Here is a 26,352-nt window from a genome sequence, read left to right on the forward strand (position 1 = left end):
ATTTCCTTTCCGTGGAAACATGAGCCGAGATCTGTGACTCAGGTATTTGAGCTGAACATCAAGTAGGCGTGCTTTTGTGCTCGTTAGATAGTTGATTTCACGGTCCGAACATAGGCAAGTATGCATATTGTATGCATACCTAAAGATTCTACAACCATCTTGAAATGCATCCAGTCAGCCAGCATTTATAATAGGTACTGGTAATTCGTCTAAAAAGAAAAGAACTATGGTTGCAAACGACATCCTAGCGGAAATATTAATCGGTTAGCTCTTTGATACGAGGCATACGAAGTTCAATTCAGCCTTTATGTAAAACTCGCACAAATATTGAGAAGGAATTAGGGAACATGTTAAACCTAGGTATATTACCCAGCACCAAGGCTGATCGCCCATTGTACTGCCTGCTCGAGAGACATTGCTAGTTATTTCGACTGGCCCCGCGCAATGTTCAGGAGGCAGACGGATGTTGGTAACGTCCTGTGTTTGTATAGCGTGTACGCCAGAAAAAGATGGCTGAATTTCTCCCTGAACGCGGCCGTTTGTCTTCTGCTCAGACTATGCTTGCTGCATCCGTTAACAGTGATCACCTGTGCACGCGTTTAAAGCGCTGTGTCGCCGCGGCCGACAGCTCAGTTGGACTCGATGACCACTCGCCACTAGTCATGTTCAGTTTAGGTGCGTACTATTTAATGGTGTGTGAGTGTAATACCTAAGAGGTCGGCGGTGGACCAGCCTGCGCGCTGGCCGGCCGACTGGCCGGGTAGGGGCCCCGCGTCACCGCCGTACGGGCACGCAGACGGCACGGAGGCAGGCCGGCCGACTTTCTGTGTGGCGGCCGCCCGAGAACCGGTCCGTGTGTCCACATGAAGATCGGTATCGGCGGCTCTGTCCGCCCCGGCCCCCGCCGGGTCTCCCCCCCCCCCGCGACACGGCCGGCGCACAGCTCCGCTGCCGGGGAGCCAGTGCCGAGCGGGCTCTCCCTGTCCCCTTCCGACAGCCCCTGTCTCCCTCCGACAACCGCCCTGTTACCCTCCGCCAACCGCCCTGTTACCTTACGACATCCCCCTGTCCCCCTATGTCAGTCCCTGTCCCCTCCAACAGCCCCTGTTACCCTCCAACAGTCCCTGTCCCCTCCGACAGTTCCTGCTACCCTCTGATAGCCCCTGTCCCCCTCCGACAACCGCCCTGTTACCCTCCGACAGCCCCTGTCCCCCTATGTCAGTCCCTGTCCCCTCCGACAGCCCCGTCCCCTCGACAGCCCCTTGTTGCTAGTTATGTTCGCCCCGCCGTGCTCCGGCGCTCAGCCCCCAGCCATTAGCGCTCCAGTGCTCCCGGGCGGCTCTCACAGTGCGCGGCACGGCGACCCTGTGGCAGCCAGCTGCCCGGCCGTGAGGTGCTGAGCTGCGGCCAGCTGCCCGGCCGTGAGGTGCTGAGCTGCGGGGCTGAGCTGCGGCGAGCTGCCCGGACGTGAGGTGCTGCGCTGCGGGGCTGAGCTGCGGCGCCGGCCGTGCGTGGCTGAGCCGCGGGGTTGAGCTGCGGCCAGCTGCCCGGCCGTGCGGTGCTGAGCTGCGGCCAGCTGCCCGGCCGTGCGGGGCTGAGCCGCGGGGCCGGCCGTGCGGGGCTGAGCCGCGGCGCAGCGATACGGAAACTGTTGGGCACCTATACTGCTGAGTGTTATGGTGTATTCGCGACTGCTAACATGAAATCCATTCGTAACCTATATGCCATGCATTGATCATTGTGATTTAACTGTACACATAATTCGCTTGTTCCTAAGAAATGGTGCAAATATGAGTGACGGTATGAGCGTATCGGCTGTGTTTTTCTCGCGAGCAGCTGTGCCAGAATGATGAAAAGTTGGGCAGTTTTTTTTTTGGACAGGACGCTGCATCTACACCGCCTCCACCTCATAGGGCACCTCGAGGGCAGCCCTCCTAGTTGGGGCTCAGTTCCAAACGTTATGGCCCGATTACACTGTAAGGCCGTTCGTGGGAACAAATCGCCGATCTAGATCCACCCATTAGGTCGTAACATTACCTTGGCAACTTCGGGTATTAAACCAATCAACGAGCATGACATGCTTATCATCGTTGACTGACTTTTTGCGAACTATACGATAGCGAAATCGGCAAAGTTCCTGTGAGTTGCTAGCCCTACGTCACCTTGTCAGCCCGGTCAAACTGCCGACCTCCATCCACCATAGGGTCAAACCGCCGACCTCCATCCACCATAGGGTCAAACCGCCGACCGCCATCCACCGTAAGGTCAAACTGCCGACCTCCATCCACCGTAGGGTCAAACTGCCGACCTCCATCCACCATAGCGTCAAACTGCCGACCTCCATCCACCGTAGGGTCAAACTGCCGACCTCCATCCACCTTACCGACCTCTAACATCCCGAAGGAAGAGGAGGCAGCAGTGCTTCCCCGACAAGAAGTAAATAAGAACTATCGGCATGACAAAGAAGTCAATTCCGGCCTATTTGGTCGCTCCTCGCCGCCAGACACACAGAGCATCTGTCGGAGAGACGATGTTTATTGAAGCACAAAGCTCGTTCTCTGGAACGAGAGAGCAGCTAAATGTGGAGCGCTGGAGCAGCTATGCGCGGTCTGCTGCCCGAAAAGCCGGGCCCTGCGCTCCGGGAGATTACAGTCACATACACGAGAGCGTGCGAGTCGCTAATATAGCGCGACAACTAAAATTGGCACATGGCGACTACGAATGAACCGTTAGGAAATGACAGATCGTTAGTGCAGCTACACACTCGTCACCGGCCACAGATCGATGCATTCCAATCATAAACGATGCGCGGCAGCGCCTGACCGGTCCTGCACAATTAGTAACATACCCAAGCGCACATGCTGAAAAACGCGTCCAAAATCCCTCGGCGCGGGCCGGCGGCGCGACATCGACTCCCTAAGCCCGGCGCTGCGCCCTGCCCACGACGTGCACTCTGGTCCAGCGAAGACGCGAGTTGAGCAGTCGCACGGAAGAGACTGGAGCCGGTGTTGAATTTAAGTACACGATTGTCCAGCGCCGTCGGCCGGCAGCGGACGCGGCGGGCGGCCACGGGCGGCCCCCTCTGAGTCGTGTCGGCGCTCCGCTGCCACTCACTCTGACCAGACTAGTGCGCCGGGCCCTGCCTCCGACCGGCCCCCATCAGTCTCACCTGCGCACGACCAGACCTATCACAACGGGCGCTGCCGCAAACGGGGCGCGCCACCCGGCCATCGAAACACCGAGTCTTATACAAAAACGGACACTACGGCTGGCGGGGCGCCGGCGGCCGGGCGGCCGGCCCGGCCTCCGCGCGTCCCTGACCAGCGCTCTACACTGACTTAGATACACACGTCGAGAAGCCAACATCTAGGCAAACACCGAGCGGCGGCGGCGGCAGCGGGGCGGCAGCAGCGGCGGAGAAGCGGCGTCATGGCACGGGAGTGCGGCCGGCGGCGGCGGCGGCGGGGTGCGGCGCGCTCACACGTTCACCGTGTCGTAGGGCACCAGCGCGCCGTTCTGAGTCGTCCCGTGCGGCCGGCGAGCCTCGTTCCTGCCGGAGCGAACGGCAGCGTCAGCGACCTAGCATAGCTACAGAGAAACGCTGCTCCCAGAACATTTTTCCTCACCAATCTTGGCGACGTTCGTAAATGCTAACTAGTTGGTTGCAGGAAAAGTGCTTTGGATATATAAACACGTATGAGCCAATATATGAGGAACACATCAGCAGTTATACGCTTCCATCGAAAGAAATAATTAATAAGACCCAAGAGGTCAAAGTTCATGCGGAATTACACAGAGTAATTGACCTCCTCGACAAATTGAGCTCCCTGTAACTATTTATCAAACAAATATTTATGCACTTCCATCGATCATAATTCAGAGGTAAATCGTGATAAATCATGCAATGTCTGCACAAATCGATTACTTTTAACGACACGATTTTGACCCAGAGGTCAGCCTTGGAGCCTGTCCGGAGTTCGTCTTCACAGAACCGATGGCCCGCGCTGCCGGCGGAGTCGATCGCAATGTGCGGAACACCCAGCCAACCTGTAAACCCATCCCGGTGTGCGGAACAGCCGACCTGTAACCCATCCCGCTGTGCGGAACAGCCGACCTGTAACCCATCACGGTGTGCGGAAGACCCAGCCGAACTGCGGCGAGGACCCCGCGCTTCCGAGTCTCTAGAGACAGTGACGAACTAGGGTATACTGAGTGAGACGACGAGCGAACTGGACCGGCCAGATGGTGAGCTGGCGGGGACTCTGGCGGCAGCGCCCCAGAGCACGCACCACCAGCCGTCCGTCTGAGCGTCCGTCATCAATACAGATTGGATGTCTCCACAGATAACAGCGAAACAGCGGCGACCAGGTTACACATAAAGACCGACATCACTTTTGTACTATCAGCTACGCACCGAGCGTGAATAAAGAATATCACCAATAAATACATACCTAATAGAATTAGGAACAGGCATCGAAAGACGATTCATATTCTGGAGAAGAAAACAGCCTTTTGCCGAAGAAAGCCAACTAATGTAAAACAGTTCCGCAACAAAAAGGTTTGTCAACACGCCTATTATACACTGGCTGGGCCGTGAGTGAAGTGCGGTACTTGTTGGTGATAAGCATAGCAAATTCCCATTGAGGAGCCTAGGTAGCCGAAATACAGGCGATACGCTCTGCGGTGGAATCATCATTGGTATAACACCATTCGATGAGGGAGGCACTCGTCACTCGCAGTTGGGGCAATACGCATCCACTTGTAACGCAATATTCAATTTCACAACATACAATGTTCCGCTTATGCTACAGCTAGAAGAAGTAAAGGGTTTCAGAGAACGCAATGAAAGCCTGGAACAAAGGATGAATGTGCGATAAGAGCTTACGGGTCGCCCTGCGTGCTCAGAGGCTTTCGGTAACGAGCTAAAAAAGTAATACACAATTCAACATGAAGTCAACCAGTGCATTCTTACAGGGAACGTGTTATCAGTGTTCTTTCACATGCTAATCAACAAGTGTCTCCCTGCCACCCTTAGCAGTGTGTAAACATGGATAATCGCATGCAACTGGAGGTAAGAACGCGATGCAGGCCCGGGCGGACTCCAGCCTCTGGCACGTCGACGGTCCAGTCATACCCATTTTCCGATCGGTAACGGCCGGACACTGACTACCCTGACGCACAGTCTGCCAACAGCGTCCTGTCGCCGCGGCATCGGTGGCCTCCGACATACATCGCACACCCCTAAATACACTGCACTACAACAAACGGCAGACGATCCAGAAAGACTAACAGACGGGAGAGAGGTCTAGGGAAAGTAAAAGTAGTCTATGGAACTAGGCCGAGCAAAAATCTCATAATAAATAAATAAATAAATAAATAAATAAATAAATAAATAAGATGAGCCAGTGTGGAAAATGAGCCGGTGTACGGAGAACTACAGCGACAGAGAGAGAGAGAGAGAGGAAAGTGCGACGGTGTTCAGCAGGGAACAGACCGATAAACTACAAGGTACATAACACATAGAGGGTCTGCAGCGTCTGCAGGGTACACAGAGAAGAGAGGAGAGCCGATAGTACTAACGTGAGGCGGCTCGCCAGGCCGGCCACGCTTCACTTACGACTCCTTGTCGCTGACGAGCGGAGACAGTGCAGGGAGGGAGTGTTATACGAGGCTACAGTGGAGGAAGGGAGTGTTACACACGGCGACAGTGGAGGGAGGGGTGTTACACACGGCGACAGTGGAGGGAGTGTTACACACGGCGACAGTGGAGGGGTGTTACACACGGCGACAGTGGAGGGGTGTTACACACGGCGACAGTGGAGGGAGGGGAGTGTTACACACGGCGACAGTGGAGGGAGGGGGTGTTACACACGGCGACAGTGGAGGGGTGTTACACACGGCGACAGTGGAGGGAGGGGTGTTACACACGGCGACAGTGGAGGGAGGGGAGTGTTACACACGGCGACAGTGGAGGGAGGGGAGTGTTACACACGGCGACAGTGGAGGGAGGGGAGTGTTACACACGGCGGCAGTGGAGGGGTGTTACACACGGCGACAGTGGAGGGGTGTTACACACGGCGACAGTGGAGGGGTGTTACACACGGCGACAGTGGAGGGAGTGTTACACACGGCGACAGTGGAGAGAGGGGTGTTACACACGGCGACAGTGGAGAAAGGGGAGTGTTACACACGGCGACAGTGGAGGGAGGAATAAGAGAATTGTTATAACACACGGCGGCAGTGGAGGGAGTGTTACACACGGCGACAGTGGAGCGGGTATTGAGGGGGAGAGGGTGTTATACACGGCGACAGTGCAGGGAGGGAGTGTTACACACGGCGACAGTGGAGGGAGGAGTGTTACACACGGCGACAGTGGAGGGGTGTTACACACGGCGACAGTGGAGGGGTGTTACACACGGCGACAGTGGAGCGGGTGTTACACACGGCGACAGTGGAGGGAGGGGAGTGTTACACACGGCGACAGTGGAGGGAATGTTAAACATGGCGACAGTGGAGGGAGTGTTACACACGGCGACAGTGGAGGGAGGGGTGTTACACACGGCGACAGTGGAGGGAGGGGTGTTACACACGGCGACAGTGGAGGGGTGCTACACACGGCGGCAGTGGAGGGAGCGGGTGTTACACACGGAGACAGTGGAGTGCCGTGTGTTATATATGGCGACAGTGGAGGGAGTGTTACACACGGCGACAGTGGAGGGGCAGCGGGCGTTACAGTGGCCACACGGGTCAGACACCGGTGACGAGCGTCGCGTCGCGTCGCGATCTCTCTCACCCTCCCGGTGGCACTAGGATGGTCGGGATAGTAAGGCACACATGGCACGCAGAGCCACCGATTGAATGAGTTCAATGCTTCAGAACCGCATAATTGCTATGTTGAATGCATAGCATTAGAGTACAAAAAGTAAAGAAATATGAATTACGCATCCCATGAGCCTCCTGCAGAACACCGCGCAGCTGAAGCCGGCAGGTTCAGATTCAGGTTGATAAGACTACCGATTCTCCGTTTCGCAGAAGTTTCGGCCTTTGTTGCCACTGAATGAACAAATAACGTCTGGGAGCAGTGGTCTGGCGGCGGCGCTCAGTAAACGCTGTCGGCCCCCTGGCGGACCACCAGACAGTCTGGCCAGGGCCCGACCGAGGTTTACCCGACAGAGGCGACCGCGGCGGCACAAACGGCGGCCTCTGAGGGCGCCAGAGCAGCGCCGTTCGCTCACAGCGTGCCGCCGCTCGCCCGTTCTGCCGCCCACCGCCCGGCCGTTTCGGTGGAAAACTCGGGCCGTTTCGTCAGCCGGGCCGATTGTTGACGGCTCAGACGGCGAACTGTGAGGCGCCGAGAGACAGCGGGTCGGCTGGCACCGGCCGCCCGGTGGGCCGCTTTTTGTACTCAAACCACAAACACCGTGTCAGAAAAGGCAAATGTTTTGAAATGAGCGGTAGCCACAGCACACAAACATCAGTTAACACTTTTTAGAGACAAACAATGTATGCCGATTTCCTGGCTCCTGTTTTGGTATTCACCAGGTTTTGATTATAACTGTATATCGCGACCACCAGGGTAACTGGAAAGCCCAGCCACACCTGAAAACCTACACAGGAGCGGACGTCGCTCTGACGCAAACGCTCACTGACTCAGAACAGTTTCAGTTAATTGGATTTTTGGCGCGGGCGGGCAGATTTGGGCCCGATAGGGTGACACCAGCCGGTTTCTGGCGTCGTTGTCACACAATGGGCGCCGGTTGAACACGCCATTCCCTGCTACGACTGATGGGAGCCCAGCACGTCTGCAGGGAAACTGTGTCCCGGCTCCTACACGGCCTGCGGCTATGATTCACGGACCAGCGGCCCGCCGCCGCGGCGAGACCCGCCACCTACGACCCCTGCCATCTAGTCGGCAACAGACGGCCACACAGACGACGGCTTATTCCCGAGTCGCGCACCTAAACACTGACAGGGACATATTCAGCTCCCAGCATTCAGCCTAATGTCGCGGCCAACACCTCACTGCCATAGGCGGCGGAACGGGGGGGGCACCGGGGCACCGTGCCCCCCCTTGAATTCTGCAAGGGGGGCACCAATAGCAAGGTGCCCCCCCCTTAAATTTGATGTATTAGTACCAGGGGCGGATTCGGGAAAACTCTAAGGGGAGGTTCATGAATCGAAGTGGTGCCCCTATACCTATGCCCAAAATCAAAACCTCAACGGATTTCGGCCACTTAATTTTGGTGGTGCCCTATTTTCAGTTTTTTTTTCTTTATTTTTGGTTAGTCATGTCATAGGTCATGTGATGACTGGTGCCCCTGCTAAGCCGCTGGTGCCCCTGGAAAGACTGTGGTACCTACCTACCCTGCCCCCTGACAAGCCTACGGTGGGCCCTGACATGACTTAGGTGCCCATGGGCCCTGACAGGCCCGTGGTGCCCCTGACAGGCCTGTGGTGTCCTTGCTAGGCCTGTGGTGTCCCTGGGCCTTGGCAGGTTTGTGGTGCCCCTGTTAGAACGCAGGTGCCCTTGACAGGTTTGTGGTGCCTCTGACAATCCTAAATTGCCAACGACAGGCTTGTGGTGCCCTTGACAGGCCCATGGTGCCCTTGCGAAGCCGGTGGTTCCCCTGCGAAGCCGATAGTGTCCCTGACAGGCCTCTGGTGCCCCTGGCAGGTCTGTGGTGCCCCTGGAAGACCTGTAGTGCTTTTGCTAGGCCGATGGTGCTCCTGACAGGCCTGTGGTGCTACTGACAGGCCCGTGGTGCCCCTGCTAGGCCTTTGGCACCCCTGGCGGGCCTGTGGTGCCCCTGTCGGCTGTCAGGCCTGTGGTGCTCCTGGCAGGCATGTGGTGACCCCAGGCCCTAAGTCATGACCCATGTGACCTCCACCCTGGGATTCGCCACTGATTAGTACTGCGATGGCTTCTTGGGAATTATACATGTAGGATAAATGGAATTTATCAAACGACAATAAGGAAGAGACAAACACATAGGTACTTGAGGATCAGCTTAAAGTTAACCACACATACGGGCAGGGGTGTAATTTTCCTAAAATGATTGTGGGTGCCCAGCTGTAGGGGCGCCCGGCGCCAGGCCGTTTTGGGGCGCGATAGATATTCTTTATGTGGGAGCCTAAATTAACACCGAATTTGATAACATTGCTAGCCGAATGGCGCTTCAAGTGACGTGTCTGACTAAGCAAATACACGCTTAAAAGTGGAAACTGACCGGAAGGACGTAAAAAATATGTAGAGAGGCGCCATCCAGTAGGAGGGGCACCAAATGTGGAGGCGCCAGACGGTTACGACTTACGAGGGCGCCGTGAGACGATGAAAAGGGCGCCATTCTCTTAGGAGGGCGCCGAGTGATTGAAAACGCTATGTGGTCCAGGGGCGCTAAGAGGCCAGAAGGGCGCCGCACAGTCAGTAGTACTACGTTGGTGGGGACGTGGGGGCGCCAGATGGTTACGAGGGCGCCTTGAGATCATGAAAAGGGCGCCATTCTCGTAAAAGGGTGCCGAGTGATTGAAAACGCTATATGTGGTTCAGGGGCGCTGAGAGGCCAGAAGGGCGCCGAATAGTCCAGGGATGCACGGTGAACAGAGACCTAAGGACGCGAGACGGTCAGGAGGGCGCCGTTAGACCATGAGAATGGCGTGGTGCTGTCAAAAGTGCGCCATTCTCCCAGAAGGGCGCCGAGTGATCAAAACGCTATCCATGAACGCGAGACGGTCAGGAGGACGCCGTTAGAGCATGCGAAGGGCACCGTGCTCTCGAAAGGACGCTTGCAGCCTTGTAAAAGACTTGTGGGTGCCTTTTCATCATTGTGGGGGCATACTTCAGGATTGTGGGTGCATATGCCCCCACAAAGAGATATAAAATTAGGTACACCCCTGCATACGGGGGTGAACTGCCATTTTCGTTTAGTAAAAAAAAAAAAAAATATCGTGTCAGGGCTGTGACGAAAAATAAGTGGCCTAAATCCGATGAGAAAACAGGATTTGGGGGTACCCTAGGCTTGGCTCCTTGAGCCATGGTGCCCCCCCTTGTCTCAAATCGTTCCGCCGCCTATGCTCACTGCACCATATTCTTTGGCTGATACGAAAGCAGGAAGCGTTAATAATTTCCGAACGGCGCTCTGGGTGTACGATGTCTCTGGTCCCACCCCCCGCTGTCTATGGGTGTGTCCACAGCCCCGAACCGCGCCCATTCTCCCGCCGCCGAGCAGCCCCGCCCCTAGCTGTCTCCGGGTCTGTCCCCATCCCTTCTCCCGCCGCGCCGAGCAGCCCCGCCCCAGCTGTCTCCAGGTCTGTACCCATCCCTTCTCCCGCCGCGGTTACAGCCCCGCCCCTAGCTGTCTCCGGGTCTGCCACATCCCTTCTGCCGCCACCGAGCCGTCTCACCTGTCGAGCAGCTTGCGTGTCTCGTCCGCGGGTCTGCCGTCCTTGCCGAACTGGGGACTATCTGCAACGGAGCCGACGCACCGACACGTCAGACGGCGGTACGGTCCGGCGCTACCGTGGGGCGGAACCCGCGGGACAGACGGCCAGCCGGCACCCACCCACAGACGCTCCACACCTCAGCCCCCGGTCAGCACAGTCCCGGTCAGCACAGCACACAGTCCACACTTGAGCCCCCTGTCAGCACAGTCCACACATCAGTCCGGTCAGCACAGAACACAGTCCACACATCAGTCCGGTCAGCACAGCACACAGTCCACAGTCAGCACAGTCCACACCTAGCCCGGTCGGCACAGTCCACATACCAGCCCGGTCAGCACAGTCCCGGCCAGCACAGTCCACACCCCAGTCCGGTCAGCACAGTCCCGGTCAGCACAGTCCACACCTAACCGGTCAGCACAGTACACATACCAGCCCGGTCAGCACAGTCAACACATTAGCCAGGTCAGCACGGTCCACACATCAGCCCGGTCAGCACACAAATCACACCTCCACATTATCTCAGCCCTACCCAGGCTGAGGAGTTCAGTATTATACCCTCAACTGGCCACCACCGGCAGCTCACGCAGCGGGTAACCCAGTCAGTTCCCCGGGGCCCCTCAGAAGTCCGTCTCCGCGCCGCCCCGGCCGGTACCGCACCCCACCGGGAGTACATGCAGTAACCGTCACCCTGTGGGCCGCTCCGGCGCGGGCCGGTCCTCCCGGCCGCGACCCACATCCAACAGAGGCGGGCCGAGATGCAGCATACGCAGCATACCATCCCGTCAGCCACTACCTGAGGTACACATGTACAGAAGCTACGGCAGCTACGGGCGAGAGCAGCACTACCAGCCGCGGCCGACTGCAGGGTACACAGGGACCGGCTATTGGGTACACTGAGGCCGACTATAGGGTACAATGGAGCTCGGCCGAGCCTCGGGTGCCGCCGGGAGCCGGGCCGGGCGGCTCACTGTACCTGCCGGCCGGGCCGGGTCGGGCCGGGCCGCGGGCGGCGCACCGTACCTGCCAGCAGCGCCTGGTCGCGGTCGCACTCCATGGCCGATGTGTCCGTCTGCTGCGAGGTGTTGGAGTCGTCCAGGGAGGCGCGCGGCGGCGGCGGCGGCGGCAGCGGCTCGTCCGTCAGCAGCGAGGGCGGCGGCGGCGGCAGCGAGCCGCAGTCGGCCGCCCAGCCGGCGGCGGCCGGCTCCGGGCCTTGGCGGCGGCGGCAGACGGCGGCCGGGGTCAGAGCGGTGCGCAGCGGACGGCAGGGGCGGCCGGCCGACCGCCGGCGGGTGCGTGGCACGGCCAACTACGTGCTGATACGGCGCGCCGCGCGAACGGCGCGCCCATACAGCATGCAGAGTACGAACAGACCATAGACATATCGTTCAATGTTGCAAAAAGGGAGAGCAGATTTCATCCGAAATAACGGCCATTCACACATCAAAATAGTAAATGACAAACCAGTTGCTACAGAGGAACGGCGACTTGGCCCACGACTTACGCAGGGGAGGGGAGAAGGCGGCGACATTTTACCCTCAGAAACCACTGAACCGCTTTCCAAATATGAACGGTGTCTAGGATAATAAGTCGAGGAAAAACTTCTTTCAATTATCTCTAGGTTATAGACTTTATCAGAATGTTCATGACCTTGAGTTCAGGTAAAGTTGACCTCAGGTTAGGTCAAGGGGTAGGTCAAAAAGCAACTCTTAAAATATGTAACTAACTATATGCGTATGTTACTATGTTGCACACCCAGAGTGTTTACCACTTCAAGGCAAGGCATAAATGAGCCTGGGGACAGGACCGGGGATTGGGAAATATCGACCCCTAATATTGTAAGTCGCGGGGCAAAGTGCAATATAAGCCATTACTGAAAAGCATTCATCCTCAAATATATGATTTAGCTTATTGCTCAATTTGCACAGTCTGAAGCGACATAATTTTGTGGCCGTTTACGGATGAAATCTACTGATATGTTATTGAATTTAACGGTAATCACTATGCACATACAAGTACAATAAACATTCTAAGAATGAATAAAGGAGAGTAGAGCCATTTACGTCATGTACACGAATCAGGCAGAACGGGGCAGCGTGCAGCGGCTCCAGTGTCAGTGAGTGGCCGCGGGATGGACGGAGCTGTCCAGACCAGCGGGCCCGCCCCGGTCCCCCCCAGTCGCCCCAGCTGAGCAGGATGCCAACGACGCCGCACAGCGCGCCATGGCGTACCTACAACGGACAATTTAGCTCTATATTCCCTACGTTATTTCTGTGTGCAAATTTCCGAGCCCACCTGAGCAGCTCGCTCCGTTGTGGTTTTTCTTTGCAGCGCCGGCAATTTAGTGGCACTAGATGCGCGGCTACAATCGTACCAGCCGCGGGGCGCTGCCATGCGGCCCGAGGGGCCGTCCTCGACATGCGGCGCGCCGCCCCAGCCACCCGCACCCCTCTCCATTTAGCACCCACCCCTGACACCCCAAACTAGCCCCATAAGGCTACCGAAAATATCGAACAGCTCCCCGAACTGTGCCAACTGCCATTCACATTACAAAGCCATATGCCCCATCCTATCTGCCAACTAATTCTCATTTATTTCCCGGTCCTAGCGCCTGGGTAGTCATCAAAATCTCTCAGCTTGTTTCTAATCAGGGACGACGATGACCCAGCTTGTCCTATTCCAGTGCCGTCCTGAGCGCTGCTCAGTTTGGGTATGAATAGCACCTGAACTGAATTTACGGACTGCACCTCCCCCTCGCAGGCCGGTGCCACTTCCCTCGTAGGTCGGCGCCCCCCGCCCGGCCCTCGTCTCACCGTTGCGCCGCGCTGTCCCCTCCACTATAGGTTGGTACCCCTCCCCTGTAGTCCGGCGCCCCCGCCCGGCGCGCGGCTCACCGTTGCGCCGCGCCGTGCCCGTGCGGCTGGAGGAGTCGTCGAGCGCGGCGTACGGGCCGCCGCCGCTGTACTGGCTGCTGTTGTAGTTGGCCTCGTCGTCCGAGCGCGCCGGGTCGTCGTAGGTGGGCGAGAACACCGAGCCGCCGCCGCCGCCGCCGAGCGAGGCACGCGCCTGGTGGGCCGGCGGCGGCAGCGGGTTCACCGGCTGGCTGTAGCGCGTGTTGCGCGGCTGTACGAGGGGGGGGGGGGGGGCGTGGTTAGGGGTGACGTGACAGCGGGTTCACCGGCTGGCTGTAGCGCGTGTTGCGCGGCTGTACGAGGGGGGAGGGGTGGACATGTCAGCGGGTTCACCGGCTGTACCAGGGAGCGGGGGGGGGGGGGGGTGAGAGGACGTCAAAGCAGAAAAATGGAGCTTTTATTGGGCGCCAGCAATAACTAATGAGCAAGCCGTGGATAACCAACCACCATGGATGTCCCTACTCCCCAGGTTTGCTACAACAGGGCCAGGCCTGATTAGGAGCATTATTATTGCTATTTTAGAAAAAAAAGATATCGCTAACCATATCAACATACCGATAGCTGATTAGCAATATGGTTACGTCTCAGTTAATTCGATTTATTGAATAATTTGAAGCATGACCAGATAATGACATTCTAGACTATGAGTGTTCAGCGCTCATTATCTAAATAAGTGCGCCAGAACCGCACGCATTATGTAAAGGAATACCACCGCTGACCGCAAGAACGCCAGCTGCCCTCCAATGGCCTGCCCGAGCTGAGCTGCAGGGGACCGCAGGCGGTCGTGTGCGGCGGTACGCAGCTGCGACCGCGGCGGCGTGCAGAGCAGGGTCAGTGTCCCCGCGAGCCTCGCCACTGCAGACTGGTACCCCTCCCCGGTACAGACTGGTACCCCTCCCCGGTACAGGCCGGTACCCCTCCCCGGAACAGGCCGGTACCCCTCCCCGGTACAGGCCGGTACCCCTCCCCGGTACTGACCACGGTGACCCCCCCCTCTCCCTGTACTGACCAGGGTGAACCCCTCCCCTCTCCGGTACTGACCACGGTGGACCCCTCCCCTCCCCGGTACTGACCACGGACCACGGTGAACCCCTCCCCTCTCCGGTACCGACCACGGTGAACCCCTCTCCGATACTGACCAGGGTGAACACCTTCCCTCCCCTCTCCCGGTACTGACCAGGGTGAACACCTTCCCTTCCCTCTCCGATACTGACCAGGGTGAGCCCCTTCCCTCCCCTTTCCGATACTGACCAGGGTGAGCCCCTCCCCTCCCCCGGTAATGACCAGGGTGAACCCCCCTCTCCCGGTACTGACCAGGGTGAGCCCCTTCCCTCCCCTTTCCGATACTGACCAGGGTGAACCCCTCCCCGGTACTGACCAGGGTGGACCCCTCCCCGGTACCGATACTGACCAGGGTGAACCCCCCTCTCCCGGTACTGACCAGGGTGAACCCCTCCCCTCTCCCGGTACTGACCACGGTGAACTCCCCTCTCCGGTACTGAACAGGGTGGACCCTCTCGCCGGTACCGGCACTAACCAGGGTGAACCCCCCTCTCCCGGTACTGACCAGGGTGAACCCCTCCCCTCTCCCGGTACTGACCACGGTGAACTCCCCTCTCCGGTACTGAACAGGGTGGACCCTCTCGCCGGTACCGGTACTAACCAGGGTGCGTACGGCCGGCGCCGACATCTGTCTGCCGTGCTGGCCGGGCCGCGGCGCCATGGTCTGACAGCCGGCCGGCGTCTCCCCAGACGGATCCATCTCCTCCCTAAAGCCGAGCAGGTGGAACGTGGCGTACGGCGCGATCTCCTCCTCACCGTTCGGCCCGACCACTGGCGGCACAGCGGGCGGCGGGCCGTCAACGTGCGGCATAGGGCCGGCGGGCGGGCCGCTCACGGGCGCTCATTGTAACTGCATGCACATCTGATCAATTAAACCGACTACACGCATGCACACAGATGCACATTAAACCATTATCCGGCAGGCGTAAAACCCATCGTCAATCATGCATTCCATCACTCCAAGCCTCTCTCTCTCTCACTTTTCTCAATCCCACCTCCCCTCTGTCTCTCTGTCTCTCTCTCTCTCTCTTTCTCTCTCTCCCACTCTCCCTCCCTGCCCCCGGCGCCCTGGGCGGTTCACCAGGCCAGCCGGCTGCCGGCTGGCGGCGCCTCCTGCCGTCCGCGCTGGCTGGCAGCTCGTCTCACCGCTGTAGTACGTGCTGGGACTGGTGGGCACGCCATGCGGCGGCGGCCGCGGCGGGGCGCCGTAGGTCGCCTGGTACTGCTGCTGGGTCAGTTCCTCGTACTGGTGGCGCGGGTTGGCCGGCCCGTAGACGCTCAGCGCCCCTGTGTCACACACGCGCGCACATCACTCTCTGGAGGGTACGGGACGGGCGGGACCGCGGGCCGCCGGGCAGGCGCACAGACGGGCGGACGACACTGAGGCGGCGGCCGCCCGGGGCCGGCGGACGGCGGACACCGAACGGGCCGCGGCCACACGGGGAGGCACGGCGCGCGAGCGGCCCCGTCCAGACCCGCACCACGAGCGTCAGTTCACGGTACAGCTGTGGACGGGCACCCCTCCCGAGTCGCGCCGCCGCCGAGCCGCCGCAGATCGCGCCCGGCCGTCCGCCGGCGCCGCGCCGCGCCGAGCTGCGTGCGCTAGTGGCGGTCACCGGGCCGGCGCGGACGCAAGGACGGACGAGGGACGGGTCTACTCGACTCTCACTCTGCACTCTCACACTGCCACAATGCAAGATCGCCAAAGAGCGACACCAAGCGAAAATGGCATGCGGAGTGCGGAGATGGCGGACGGGTAGGGAGCGGCTGGGGACGGCGGTCTGGCTCCGGGCGGCTCGGCCGTCAGAACACGACAGCGGCGCTCAGCGGCGCTGACACCGGTTAGTTAGCAGCTTATAGTGACCTTCACGTTGTTACACATTTCCGAGTTAAGAAGACACAGTGAGTGCAAAGTACGATGCTCAGGCGATGCCAAACAATGTACGCATCATCGAAGCAAAAGAGGCGGATATCGCTGAAGCGTAGCAGCAAAGCGGTGGCCAGTGCTGCTAGCTGTTGAGCATCTACCTCAAACCGGAGGCCTAAGCCGTGTCCAGAAACGGACAGGTAAGCGCCCTATTATAACCTTACCAAGCCGGGGAGTGACGCTAAAACAAACGCGCACAAGACATAACAATACGGAGCCGGAGCGCATCCTCAAAATCTGATACCAAAACGCATCAAAAGCGATGCGGACAAAAAAAGGCAGGTAGCGTCCAAGTGGGCATTTCCTGGGCTCTGTGGCAATGCGGACATGTCAATTTTAGCCTTGATAGTCATCTGTACTATCTCCCTTTATCAGTCATCAGTTTTGAAGAGCAATTAAAGCCGAATTCACTGGGAATCCGCACAGCTATCCTATGGTTATATGCGGGGAATTTCAAGGTCTGTGGACTCTAGCCAAAGCGAGACCGATGACCGGTAGCTTGGAACGGGCCATGGCGAGTTTGGTACGAGTCGTGGCGAATTTAGTACGAATTTGATTTCGAAATGAGCCGCAGGTAATTTGGTACGCGGCGCGGTTACTTTGGTGCGCTCCGCGGTGAATTTGGTGCACTCCGCAGTGAATTTGTTGCGAGCCGCCGGCCGCCCATCGCCGCGCCGCACGTCCATGCAGCTGCCGCCGGTCGCCGCCGAGTCGGGAGGACTCGACGGGCCGGCCGCAGCGCCGCCGATTAGTGCCAGCGTAGCTAGACAATAAAGTAACGAGATAGAACATCTAACCAGCCTTTGTGCAGCAAGTACAACAAAAACATGTCACAAAAAGGTAAAAGAAAGTACGAAAATTCTGACCTTATCCGTCCAACTCAGCGGACTACTTCTCGGACCGACTGTGAACAGGACTGGCTACCCCGGTAACCCCGGCGCCGCGGCAGTGACTGCGCGTCTAGGCCAGGCAGGCTGCGGCTCGCTGCTGAGTGCCGCGGCTGGGCTCACCTCCGGGCATCCGTTTGACCTGGGAGCCGAGCGTGCTGTACGTGGAGCCCGGGATCGGCGGCAGCTTGCGGTTGGGCGGCGCGATGTAGCCCAGCTCCTCGTTGTACAACCGGTTCTGGTGTGGCGGCGGCTGCGTGTACTGGGCGTCATCTGCCGGAGGGCGGGTGGGCGGGGGACGTCAGGACGGCACGGCCTACAGGCGGAGGAGTCAGCTCAGGACAGCCCGCGGACGGGGGGAGTCGGGGCAGCCTACGGCTGGGGGGCGTCGGGGCAGCCTACGGCTGGGGGGCGTCGGGGCAGCCTATGGATGGGGGAGTCGGGGCAGCCTACGGCTGGGGGGCGTCGGGACAGCCTATGGATGGGGGCGCAGCATGTGCAGATGTGACGTGGCGGGCGCAGCATTGTTGGCGACCATACTTCATGACGTACAGAGACACAAAAACAACTTATGCCTTAAAAGTCAGATTATTGGTTTAAAGTGACAACATTGCCGACATTAGCAGACGATCTGCCCAGCAGGGCCTGCAGCTGGTCGCAGTTCTCAGGAGCGCGTCCCAGCTGAGAGCGCCGCCACCGGACACTGGCCTATCCGGCCGCCGCGTCGCCGGCTACCTTTGAAGCGCTGGGCGCCGTTGCGGTTGCGCGATCCGAGGTAGACGCAGAGCACACAGAGGCCGACCAGCAGCACGAGCAGGCCGCAGGCGGTGGGCACCAGCACGTTCAGGTCGGGCAGCCAGGCGGGCAGCTGGTCCCACCAGTCGTCGCCGTCGGCTCCGGGCCGCACCAGCGGCGGGCCGACGGTGCCTGCCGGCGCGGGCGCGGCGCGTCAGACTCGGCCTCACACACTCACCCTTGGGGCCGGGCGCGGCGCGGCGGCGCAGGCAGACGACGGCCACGGTTCCCAGTACGAGCGCGGCCACGGCCACGGCCAGCGGCACGGTCACCATCGGGTTGGTGAGCAGCGGCACGGCGCCGGTCAGCACCGTGTCCTCGTCGACAGAGCGCGGCGGGCCGACCGTCCCTGTAACGAGCCGCCGTCAGAGGTGGGGCGGAACCTCCCCGGCGGGCCGACCGTCCCTGCAACGAGCCGCCGTCAGAGGTAGGACCGACCCGGGGCAGACCCCGTCAGAGGTGGGTTAGACCCCTTCCCCCCGGCGGTTCCACCGTCCCTACAACAGGAAGCCGTCAGAGGTAGGAGAGACCCCTCCCCCCCCCCCGGCGGGCCGACCGTCCCTGTAACGAGCCGCCGTCAGAGGTGGGGTAGACGGGACCCACGTCCAGACCCAGGTCATCCTGCACAGACCCAGCCCGGCGGGCCGACCGTCCCTGCAACCGGCAGCCGTCAGAGGTGGGATGGAGCCAGCCCAGTACATACCTCCTCCCCCCCCCTCCGGCGGGCCGACCGTCCCTGCAACAGGCGGCCGTCAGAGGTAGGGTAGCCCCCCCCCCTTCCCGGCGGGCCGACCGTCCCTGTAACGAGCCACCGTCAGAGGTGGGATGGAGCCAGCCCAGCCCGGCACAGGCCCAGCCCGGCACAGGCCCAGCCCGAGACAGACCCAGCCCGAGACAGACCCAGCCCGGAACAGGCCCAGCCCGGCACAGACCCAGCCCGGGACAGACCCAGCCCGAGACAGGCCCAACCCGGCACAGACCCAGCCCGGGACAGACCCACCCTGGCGGGCCGACCCAGACTCATCCCACGCAAGTACAGACTCATCCCACCCCGGATAGACCCCCCGGCCGCCACAGGCGGCATAGACCCCATCCCAGGCCGTCAGAGGCGGCGGGACACCCCAAAAGTAGCTCACTTCGCATCGGGTAATTGTATGCTGCGCGAATAGTTGAAATGTTTGAAGTGTTTTTGAAAGAAGTTCTGTATAAAAAATAGAGAACACCAAGTAGCACCGAGCCCAGTGTTTCACCGTGGTTCCCTCGAATTACCAGGGGGCATATCGACACACAAACATATCGACAAGAGCCCAAGACCAGTGACGAGATGCGCCGGCGCCGCTGATCCTGGAAACGTCCTTAGAGCGAGAGCTGGTAAGTAAGGTCACAATGCGGCGAAACGGAACAACAGCGGTGATATGTAAAAAAGACACATAAATCGATATGAAAAACACTTGCAATGCTGATATTGCAACATGTCTGGAGGATACGGCGTGTTTTATGACGCAGCAATATTGGAACGGTAAGAAACCAAAAGAAACGCAGGGCGAAATGTATATATGCTATTAATGTCGTACAACTAAACAAGTAACCAAAACAAGACCCTCATGCACCCAGTCTCAGTGAAGAGCGGCCGCCCAACGAGTGTATGCATTCACTGCCTGTGGAGGCACGTGCCCCGTATAGTGTCCGCTGGAGAGGTGGTGACCTCCCCTCTCCTCCGACTGACCCCCGTCCCCCACCCCTCCGACTGACCCCCTCACCCGCGACTGACCTCCCACCTCACCCCTCTCCCCTCCATGACTGACCTCCCTCCTCACCCCCCTCCCCGGCCCTGACTGACCCTCTCCCCCCGCGACTGACCTCCCTCCTCGTCGAGCGTGGCGAACAGGTACTCGGCCTGCGTGGAGCCGGCGTTGTTGTGCGCCGTGGCGCGCAGGTCGTACCACGTGGCTGGCTCCAGGTCCATCACCATAAAGCTGCTCTTGTCCGGCGTCAGCGCGTTAGACGCCGTCGTCCACTCCGTCTCAAAGCTGCGGGCGCGGAGGGGGAGGGGGCGGTCAGAGGAGCCGCGGGCGGGAGAGAGAGAGAGAGAGAGAGAGAGAGAGAGAGAGAGAGAGAGAGAGAGAGAGAGAGAGAGAGAGAGAGAGAGAGAGAGAGAGAGAAGAGAGAGAAGAGAGAGAAGAGAGAGACAGAGAGAGACAGAGAGAGACAGAGAGAGACAGAGAGAGACAGAGAGAGACAGAGAGAGACAGAGAGAGACAGAGACAGAGAGAGACAGAGAGAGACAGAGAGAGACAGAGAGAGACAGAGAGAGACAGAGAGAGACAGAGAGAGACAGAGAGAGACAGAGAGAGACAGAGAGAGACAGAGAGAGACAGAGAGAGACAGAGAGAGACAGAGAGAGACAGAGAGAGACAGAGAGAGAGAGAGAGAGAGAGAGAGAGAGAGAGAGAGAGAGAGAGAGAGAGAGAGAGAGAGAGAGAGAGAGAGAGAGAGAGAGAGAGAGAGAGAGAGAGAGAGAGAGAGAGAGAGAGAGAGAGAGAGAGAGAGAGAGAGAGAGAGAGAGAGAGAGAGAGAGAGAGAGAGAGAGAGAGAGAGAGAGAGAGAGAGAGAGAGAGAGAGAGAGAGAGAGAGAGAGAGAGAGAGAGAGAGAGAGAGATGAGGGTCGGCGAGACACAGTGGGATGCGGTGTGCTTGGACAACCAGATGCTATGCTCAACTATTCATTAGGAAAACAGTAGGCTGCAATTGCACATCGGCTTCTACCGATGGGAGCCGAATGTCAACGCAAGGAATACCTGCTTGTAATGACGAGCCCGCACAGGCTTTATAACAGAACTGCGAGCGGCGCAGACGGTCCGCGGCGCAGCGTTAGTGAGCTGCCGGAGCCGGCACTGACCGTTTGCGGTACTCGACGACAAAGTAGAGGATCGGGCAGCCGCCGTTCTTCCACGTGTTGAGGTGCAGCTCGACGCTCTTGGCCTGGATGCGCAGGAAGCGGTCGGCCGGCGGCATGGTCGGCGCCTGGCCCTTGGTGCGAGTGGTGAGTACGGCCGACTGCTCGCCGGGACCCACTCTGCGGCAGCCGTCACACACACACACACACACACCGGTCAGTGGGGGCGGCCGTCAGAGACATACAACGGTCACCAGCGGTCAGTGCTCGCCGGGACCCACCCTGCGGCAGCCGTCAGACACTGTAGTCCCAAGTGACTGGGGGCTGGAGCCGTCACTCAGTCACACTGGTCAATGTATGTAGAGTGGGGACCTACTGTACAGACCCGCTCTGCGGCAGTCGTCAGTCGTCACACATCGGTCAGATCGGTCACCGGGGCCCCGTTCAGTGTGGGAAGATAGAACAGCCCTGTATTTAAATCGACCGCCGAAAACAAAGCAGATATAATTTGCACGGAACACGCCATCCACTGTGACCATTGTCCTCCGATATTTTGAGGCCCCACCCGTCGCGCCGCTGGTGTAGTGGTATCATGCAAGATTCCCATTCTTGCGACCCGGGTTCGATTCCCGGGCGGCGCACGGTTTTCGACCCGCTGCCGGTGACCTGTAACAGGGCACCAGGAGGGCGCCCGGCTGCCCCTGCCCGCTCTCTCACCCGTTGAAGGCGGTGGCGTAGATCTGGTGTTTGGTACCGCACCAGGGGCTCTCCAGGGTGAACGACCGCGCCTGGAATACACGGCAGGACACTCATCAGCACCGGATACAAGTTAAAACGACACAACACGGCTAGCGACAAATAGGGCAAAAAGTAGGAATAACTGTTCTTTGCAGCCGATCGGTCAAACAATGTGCCTTACGTGTTCACCTGATCAGTGTACCGATCTGGGGCGCCGGGCAGCCACTGTTCTCAGATTCTGCTCCCCCCCCCCCCCCTGTACCGGGACCGGCGCCGTGTCCGGCTCTCGGTCCGTGCCCTCTGGCGAGTGGAGCTCTCACCTTTTTGGGCACCTGGACAGTCTCCCACTCGCCGAAGGCGGCCTTGTAGTGCAGCGTGAAGCCGAACAGCGGTACAGAGTCGTTGGGGTCGGGCTTGAGGCGCACCTCGATCGAGTTGTTGGACGATCCGATCAGCAGCACCTCGGGCGGGTACGGGGGCGCTGGCGGACCAGGGCGGGGGGGGGGGGGGGGTCAGCCAAACTGCACCACCGGGCACAGGGAGCACCAACTAGAGGGTATTGCCAAACAGCACGCACTACAAACAAAACAGACACTCAAACACTCATGTTCAGCCTCAACCCCCCCTCCCGCCGCCGGCGGCACCCGGCTCACCCTGGACAACCAGCTTGTGGGAGACGGTGTCCTGTCCGAACTGGTTTTTGGCGATACACGAGTACTCGCCGCGGTCGCCGCGCTGCACGCCGCGAATCTGCAGTGAGCCCTGTAACGCAGAAAGTCAGTGTCAGGTCAGAGTCAGTGGTAAGAGGTCAAACTCAAGTCAGGTCAGTCAGAGGCCATTGGTCAAGGTCACTGGTCAGAGGTCAGAGGTCAGTCATTGGTCGGGGTCAGTGGTCAGATGTCATTGGTCAGGGTTAGAGGTCAGTGATGGTCAGTTGTCAGTGGTCAGAGGTGAGTGGTCAGTCGAGGTCAGCGGTCAGTGGTCAGGTCAGCGGTCAGATGTCAGTGTCCAGAGTCAGCGGTCAGAAGTCAGTGTCGGAGATCAGGGCCAGAGGTCAGTGCCAGGATCAGAGATCAGTGGTCAGAGATCAGTGGTCAGGGTCACTGGTCAGGGTCACTGGTCAGAGGTCAGCGGTCAGAGATCAGCGGTCAGTAGTCAGGTCAGAGGTTAGTGGTCAATGGTCAGATGCTAGCCGCAGGAGTCAGAGTCATCAATATCGAGTCGGTGCCGATCTGGGGTCACCGGGGTCAGCCACCGGGTCTATCAGGACTCAGGACACTAAGTCTGCTCAAAGAGTAAGCCACAGTCGCGCCGAGACGCGGCGGCACAGAGATGGCTGGCCCAGAGGTCGGTTTGAAATTCATGCATTGACTGAATATTAGCCGTTATTGCATTCTGAACAGTCACCAAGTTCCGTTTACCGTCCTCACAGCACAGGCGGGTGTCAGGGCTGGCGGGGGTTGGGGTTGGGGTTGGGATTACCAGTCTCACAACACAGCACCACTGTGGCGCACCGGCCCCCTCCCGGCTGGCGGGGGTTGGGGTTGGGGTGGGATTCCTAGTCTCACAACACAGCACCACTGTGGCGCGGGCCGGCCCTCCCGGCTGGCGGGGGGCCCACCTCGGGCATGATGCGCATCCGGTCGTTGGGCTGGAAGGGCTTTCCGTCGCGGTGCCAGGCGATGGTCGGCTGCGGCAGGCCCACGGCCAGACACGGCAGCTTGGCGTCCTGCTGGAAGTTCACCGTCAGCTCGTCGTCGAACGAGGCGATCCGGGCCGGAACTGAAACACGGCCGGCCGGGGCGGGCGGTGTCAGTACAGCCGACGGGGAGACGGCGTCAGTGGCGGAGGACAGGAGGACTCTGCGCATCAGTGGCGTGAGGAGAGGACTCGGCGCCAGTTCAAGGCCAGACCAGCCATTTGGTTCCAATGGAGCATGGCAGCCGGTCGTAGCGGCGGCTCCGGTGGCGCGCCGGCCACTGAGCACTCATCCTGGCTGCGCGGTGTGGCCACTGAACACTGAGCACTGAGCACCGAGCACTCACCCTGGCTGGACGGGATGCCCATCGAGCACTCACCCTGACTGCGGGGCGTGACGGTGACCTTGTTCGAGGGCGGCCCCTCGCCCATGCTGGTGTCGGCGTTCACCCAGAACTGGTAGTTTTGCGTCTTTTTCAGGCCGCTGGCCCGGTAAGACTGCTGGAACGGCGTGACGCGGTGCATCTGCGGCTGTGGACGGAAAGAACGGGCGCAGTGAACAGTCACACACCTGCGGCTGTGGGCAGACAGAACGGGCGCAGTCAACAGTCACACGCCTGAGCGGCTGTGGACGGATAGAACGGGCGCAGTGAACAGTCACACGCCTGCGGCTGTAGACGGATAGAACGGACGCGGCTACACCAAACAGTCACACGCCTCCGGCTGTGGGCAGGTTACGGGCGCAGTGAACAGTCACACGCCTGCCGGCTGTGGGTAGACAGAACGGGCGCAGAACAGTCACACGCCTGCGGCTGTGGACAGACAGAACGGGCACAGTGAACAGTCACACGCCTGCGGCTGTGGGTAGACAGAACGGGCGCAGTGAACAGACACTGCACGCCTGTGGCTGTGGGCAGACAGAACGGGCGCAGTGAACAGTCACACGTCTGCGGCTGTTGACGGATAGAACGGGCGCAGTGAACAGTCACACGTCTGCGGCTGTGGACGGATAGAACGGGCGCAGTGAACAGTCACACGCCTGCGGCTGTGGACAGATAGAACGGGCGCAGTGAACAGTCACACGTCTGAGCGGCTGTGGACGGATAGAACGGGCGCAGTGAACAGTCACACGCCTGCGGCTGTAGACGGATAGAACGGGCGCAGTGAACAGTCACACGCCTGCGGCTGTGGACGGACAGAACGGGCGCGGCTACACCAAACAGTCACACGCCGGCGGCTCGGACGGAGTGGACGAGTGGTGCTGGGTTAGTTGAAGTTCTTCAGTCAACTGTCAGGGCGAGTCACAACATTTCAGAACAGGAGGCAGTACGCCGCGGCCACTGGTTGGTCGAACCTCGTAAACTTAACGCTACAGTGTGCTACAACAGACTGCATTCCCATCGCCACCACAGGACCAGTGCCACAGGACCACAGCCGGCAGCCCCAGCACTGCGCTGCCGCATGAGGGCTCAGGTACGCTGCCGCCAGTGAGTGCGCTGGCTCAGGTACGCTGCCGCAGGAGGCTCAGGTACACTGCCGCCAGTGAGTACGCTGCCGCTAGAGGCTGCGGTACGCTGCCAGCAGTGAGTACGCTGCCGTCAGAGGCTCAGATACGCAGTCACCAGTGAGTACGCTGCCGCCAGAGGCCCAGTGCGCCGGCACTCACCTCCCGGCTGCCCTCCTCCATGAAGTAGACGGTGTAGCGTTTGATGATGCCGTTGGGGTTCTCCGGCTGCCGCCAGCTCACCAGGATGCTGTCCGACGACATGGCCAGCGCCTTGATGGCCGCAGGCGCCTCGGGCACTGCGGCGCACAGAGACGGACGGGGTCAGGGACTACGGCAGACAGACGGACAGTCAGGGGCAGCGGCACAGATACGAGCACGTTCAGGGGCAGCGGCACTGAGACGGGCGCCGTCAGGGACTGAGGACCAGGGGCGGCCAGGAACTGGTCCGAGGCGGCCAGCGAGGGACATACTATGCGCAATGCGCATCCCCAGGTGGAAGGGGTACATCGCGGCGTGGGGCTGGCACTGGGGAAGAGCGCTACAGCTAATCTCCTGTACACCCACCGTCCCCTCCCCTGTACACGTCCTGTACACCCGCTGTACACCCACCGTCCTCCTCTGTGCGGCAGATGGCTGATCGGCTGCGCGGCCCGTCGCCGCCGCCCGTGTAGGCCAGCACGGTGATGTTGTACTCGGTGTACTTTTTCAGACCCGTCAGCAGAGTCTCGGTGCTCGTCGACTTGGCCATGTCGATCGTGCTGTCATCTGCAGCGGGGACGGTCAGACGGTCAGACGGTCAGACGATCAGATGGTCAGAGGTCAGCGGTCGGGCGATCAGCGGCCAGCGGCAGGGACGGCAGGGGGTGGGACCAGGCCGCCGATTGGAGCCGAGGGAAAACTTCGAAAAAGTCAGACTCCTCCATATTCGACTCGCATTCAAAAAAAGAAATGATGGCCATTGCCCAGCCATGCATTACTCCTCGATAAATATATAGACATTTCATTTCAGCCACGTCTTCTTTCATTCAGACATTTCAGCCACGTCTTCATCCACGACACACTTCATTTTATTCAAACACCGGCATCCCCAACAACCAAAAACCATTCATCTTGAAGGACATCCTGCAACCCCGGATCGGCGCCCATGCCGCCTCTCCGCTCTACTCACCGTACCAGGTGCTGCTGGGTCCGTACATGACCTTGTAGCCGCGGATGACGCCGTTGGTGGCGCCGGCCGGCGGCGGCGTCCAGCTGGCACGGATCGAGTCCGACGTCAGCGTGCGACAGGTGATCTCCTGCGGCGGCGCCGACGGCACGCCCTCGGCCGTGAACTGGCGCTGCTCCTCCGACTGCGGCCCAGAGCCCTGGCTGTTGAACGCCTGCACCACCACCTCGTACTCGCGGAACTCCCTGCCGGAAAGGACGGACACCTGAGGTAAGGGGGAAGCGGAACTGGCTACCAGACAGGACCGGGTCATATACTACCCGCATAA

General features: G+C 59.7%; 1 protein-coding gene and 1 non-coding gene across 36 annotated transcripts in view; one reads left to right on the forward strand and one right to left on the reverse strand.

The window, feature by feature from the left end:
* Positions 1 to 2,517: 2,517 nt before the first annotated feature.
* Positions 2,518 to 26,352, reverse strand: part of LOC122373537 (Down syndrome cell adhesion molecule-like protein Dscam2) — a 117,583-nt gene continuing 93,748 nt past the window's right edge. For 28 of the 35 annotated variants that reach the window (XM_043351681.1, XM_043351700.1, XM_043351706.1 and 25 more), the window contains 19 exons: positions 26,028 to 26,269; positions 25,469 to 25,624; positions 25,019 to 25,155; positions 23,733 to 23,883; positions 23,276 to 23,436; positions 22,308 to 22,416; positions 21,975 to 22,135; positions 21,634 to 21,704; positions 20,920 to 21,096; positions 19,881 to 20,050; positions 17,961 to 18,152; positions 17,349 to 17,498; positions 15,558 to 15,698; positions 15,013 to 15,182; positions 13,332 to 13,560; positions 11,461 to 11,649; positions 10,402 to 10,462; positions 5,618 to 5,629; positions 2,518 to 3,550 (listed from right to left, as the gene is read on the reverse strand). In XM_043351681.1, the coding sequence (XP_043207616.1) occupies positions 3,478 to 3,550; positions 5,618 to 5,629; positions 10,402 to 10,462; positions 11,461 to 11,649; positions 13,332 to 13,560; positions 15,013 to 15,182; positions 15,558 to 15,698; positions 17,349 to 17,498; positions 17,961 to 18,152; positions 19,881 to 20,050; positions 20,920 to 21,096; positions 21,634 to 21,704; positions 21,975 to 22,135; positions 22,308 to 22,416; positions 23,276 to 23,436; positions 23,733 to 23,883; positions 25,019 to 25,155; positions 25,469 to 25,624; positions 26,028 to 26,269 (2,752 nt within the window). In that variant the 3' untranslated portion in view covers positions 2,518 to 3,477. Of the gene's footprint in view, positions 3,551 to 5,617; positions 5,630 to 10,401; positions 10,463 to 11,460; positions 11,650 to 13,331; positions 13,561 to 15,012; positions 15,183 to 15,557; positions 15,699 to 17,348; positions 17,499 to 17,960; positions 18,153 to 18,198; positions 18,370 to 19,880; positions 20,051 to 20,919; positions 21,097 to 21,633; positions 21,705 to 21,974; positions 22,136 to 22,307; positions 22,417 to 23,275; positions 23,437 to 23,732; positions 23,884 to 25,018; positions 25,156 to 25,468; positions 25,625 to 26,027; positions 26,270 to 26,352 lie in introns of all 35 variants that reach the window. The other 7 variants (XM_043351707.1, XM_043351709.1, XM_043351711.1 and 4 more) reach the window with 7 other exon arrangements.
* Positions 21,487 to 21,557, forward strand: Trnag-ccc. The gene has a single exon. It is a non-coding gene; the product is annotated as a tRNA-Gly (tRNA).

This window comes from Amphibalanus amphitrite, unplaced genomic scaffold (genome assembly GCF_019059575.1).
Source record: "Amphibalanus amphitrite isolate SeventyFive unplaced genomic scaffold, NRLGWU_Aamphi_draft 001513F_arrow, whole genome shotgun sequence".
NCBI lineage: Eukaryota > Metazoa > Arthropoda > Thecostraca > Balanomorpha > Balanidae > Amphibalanus > Amphibalanus amphitrite.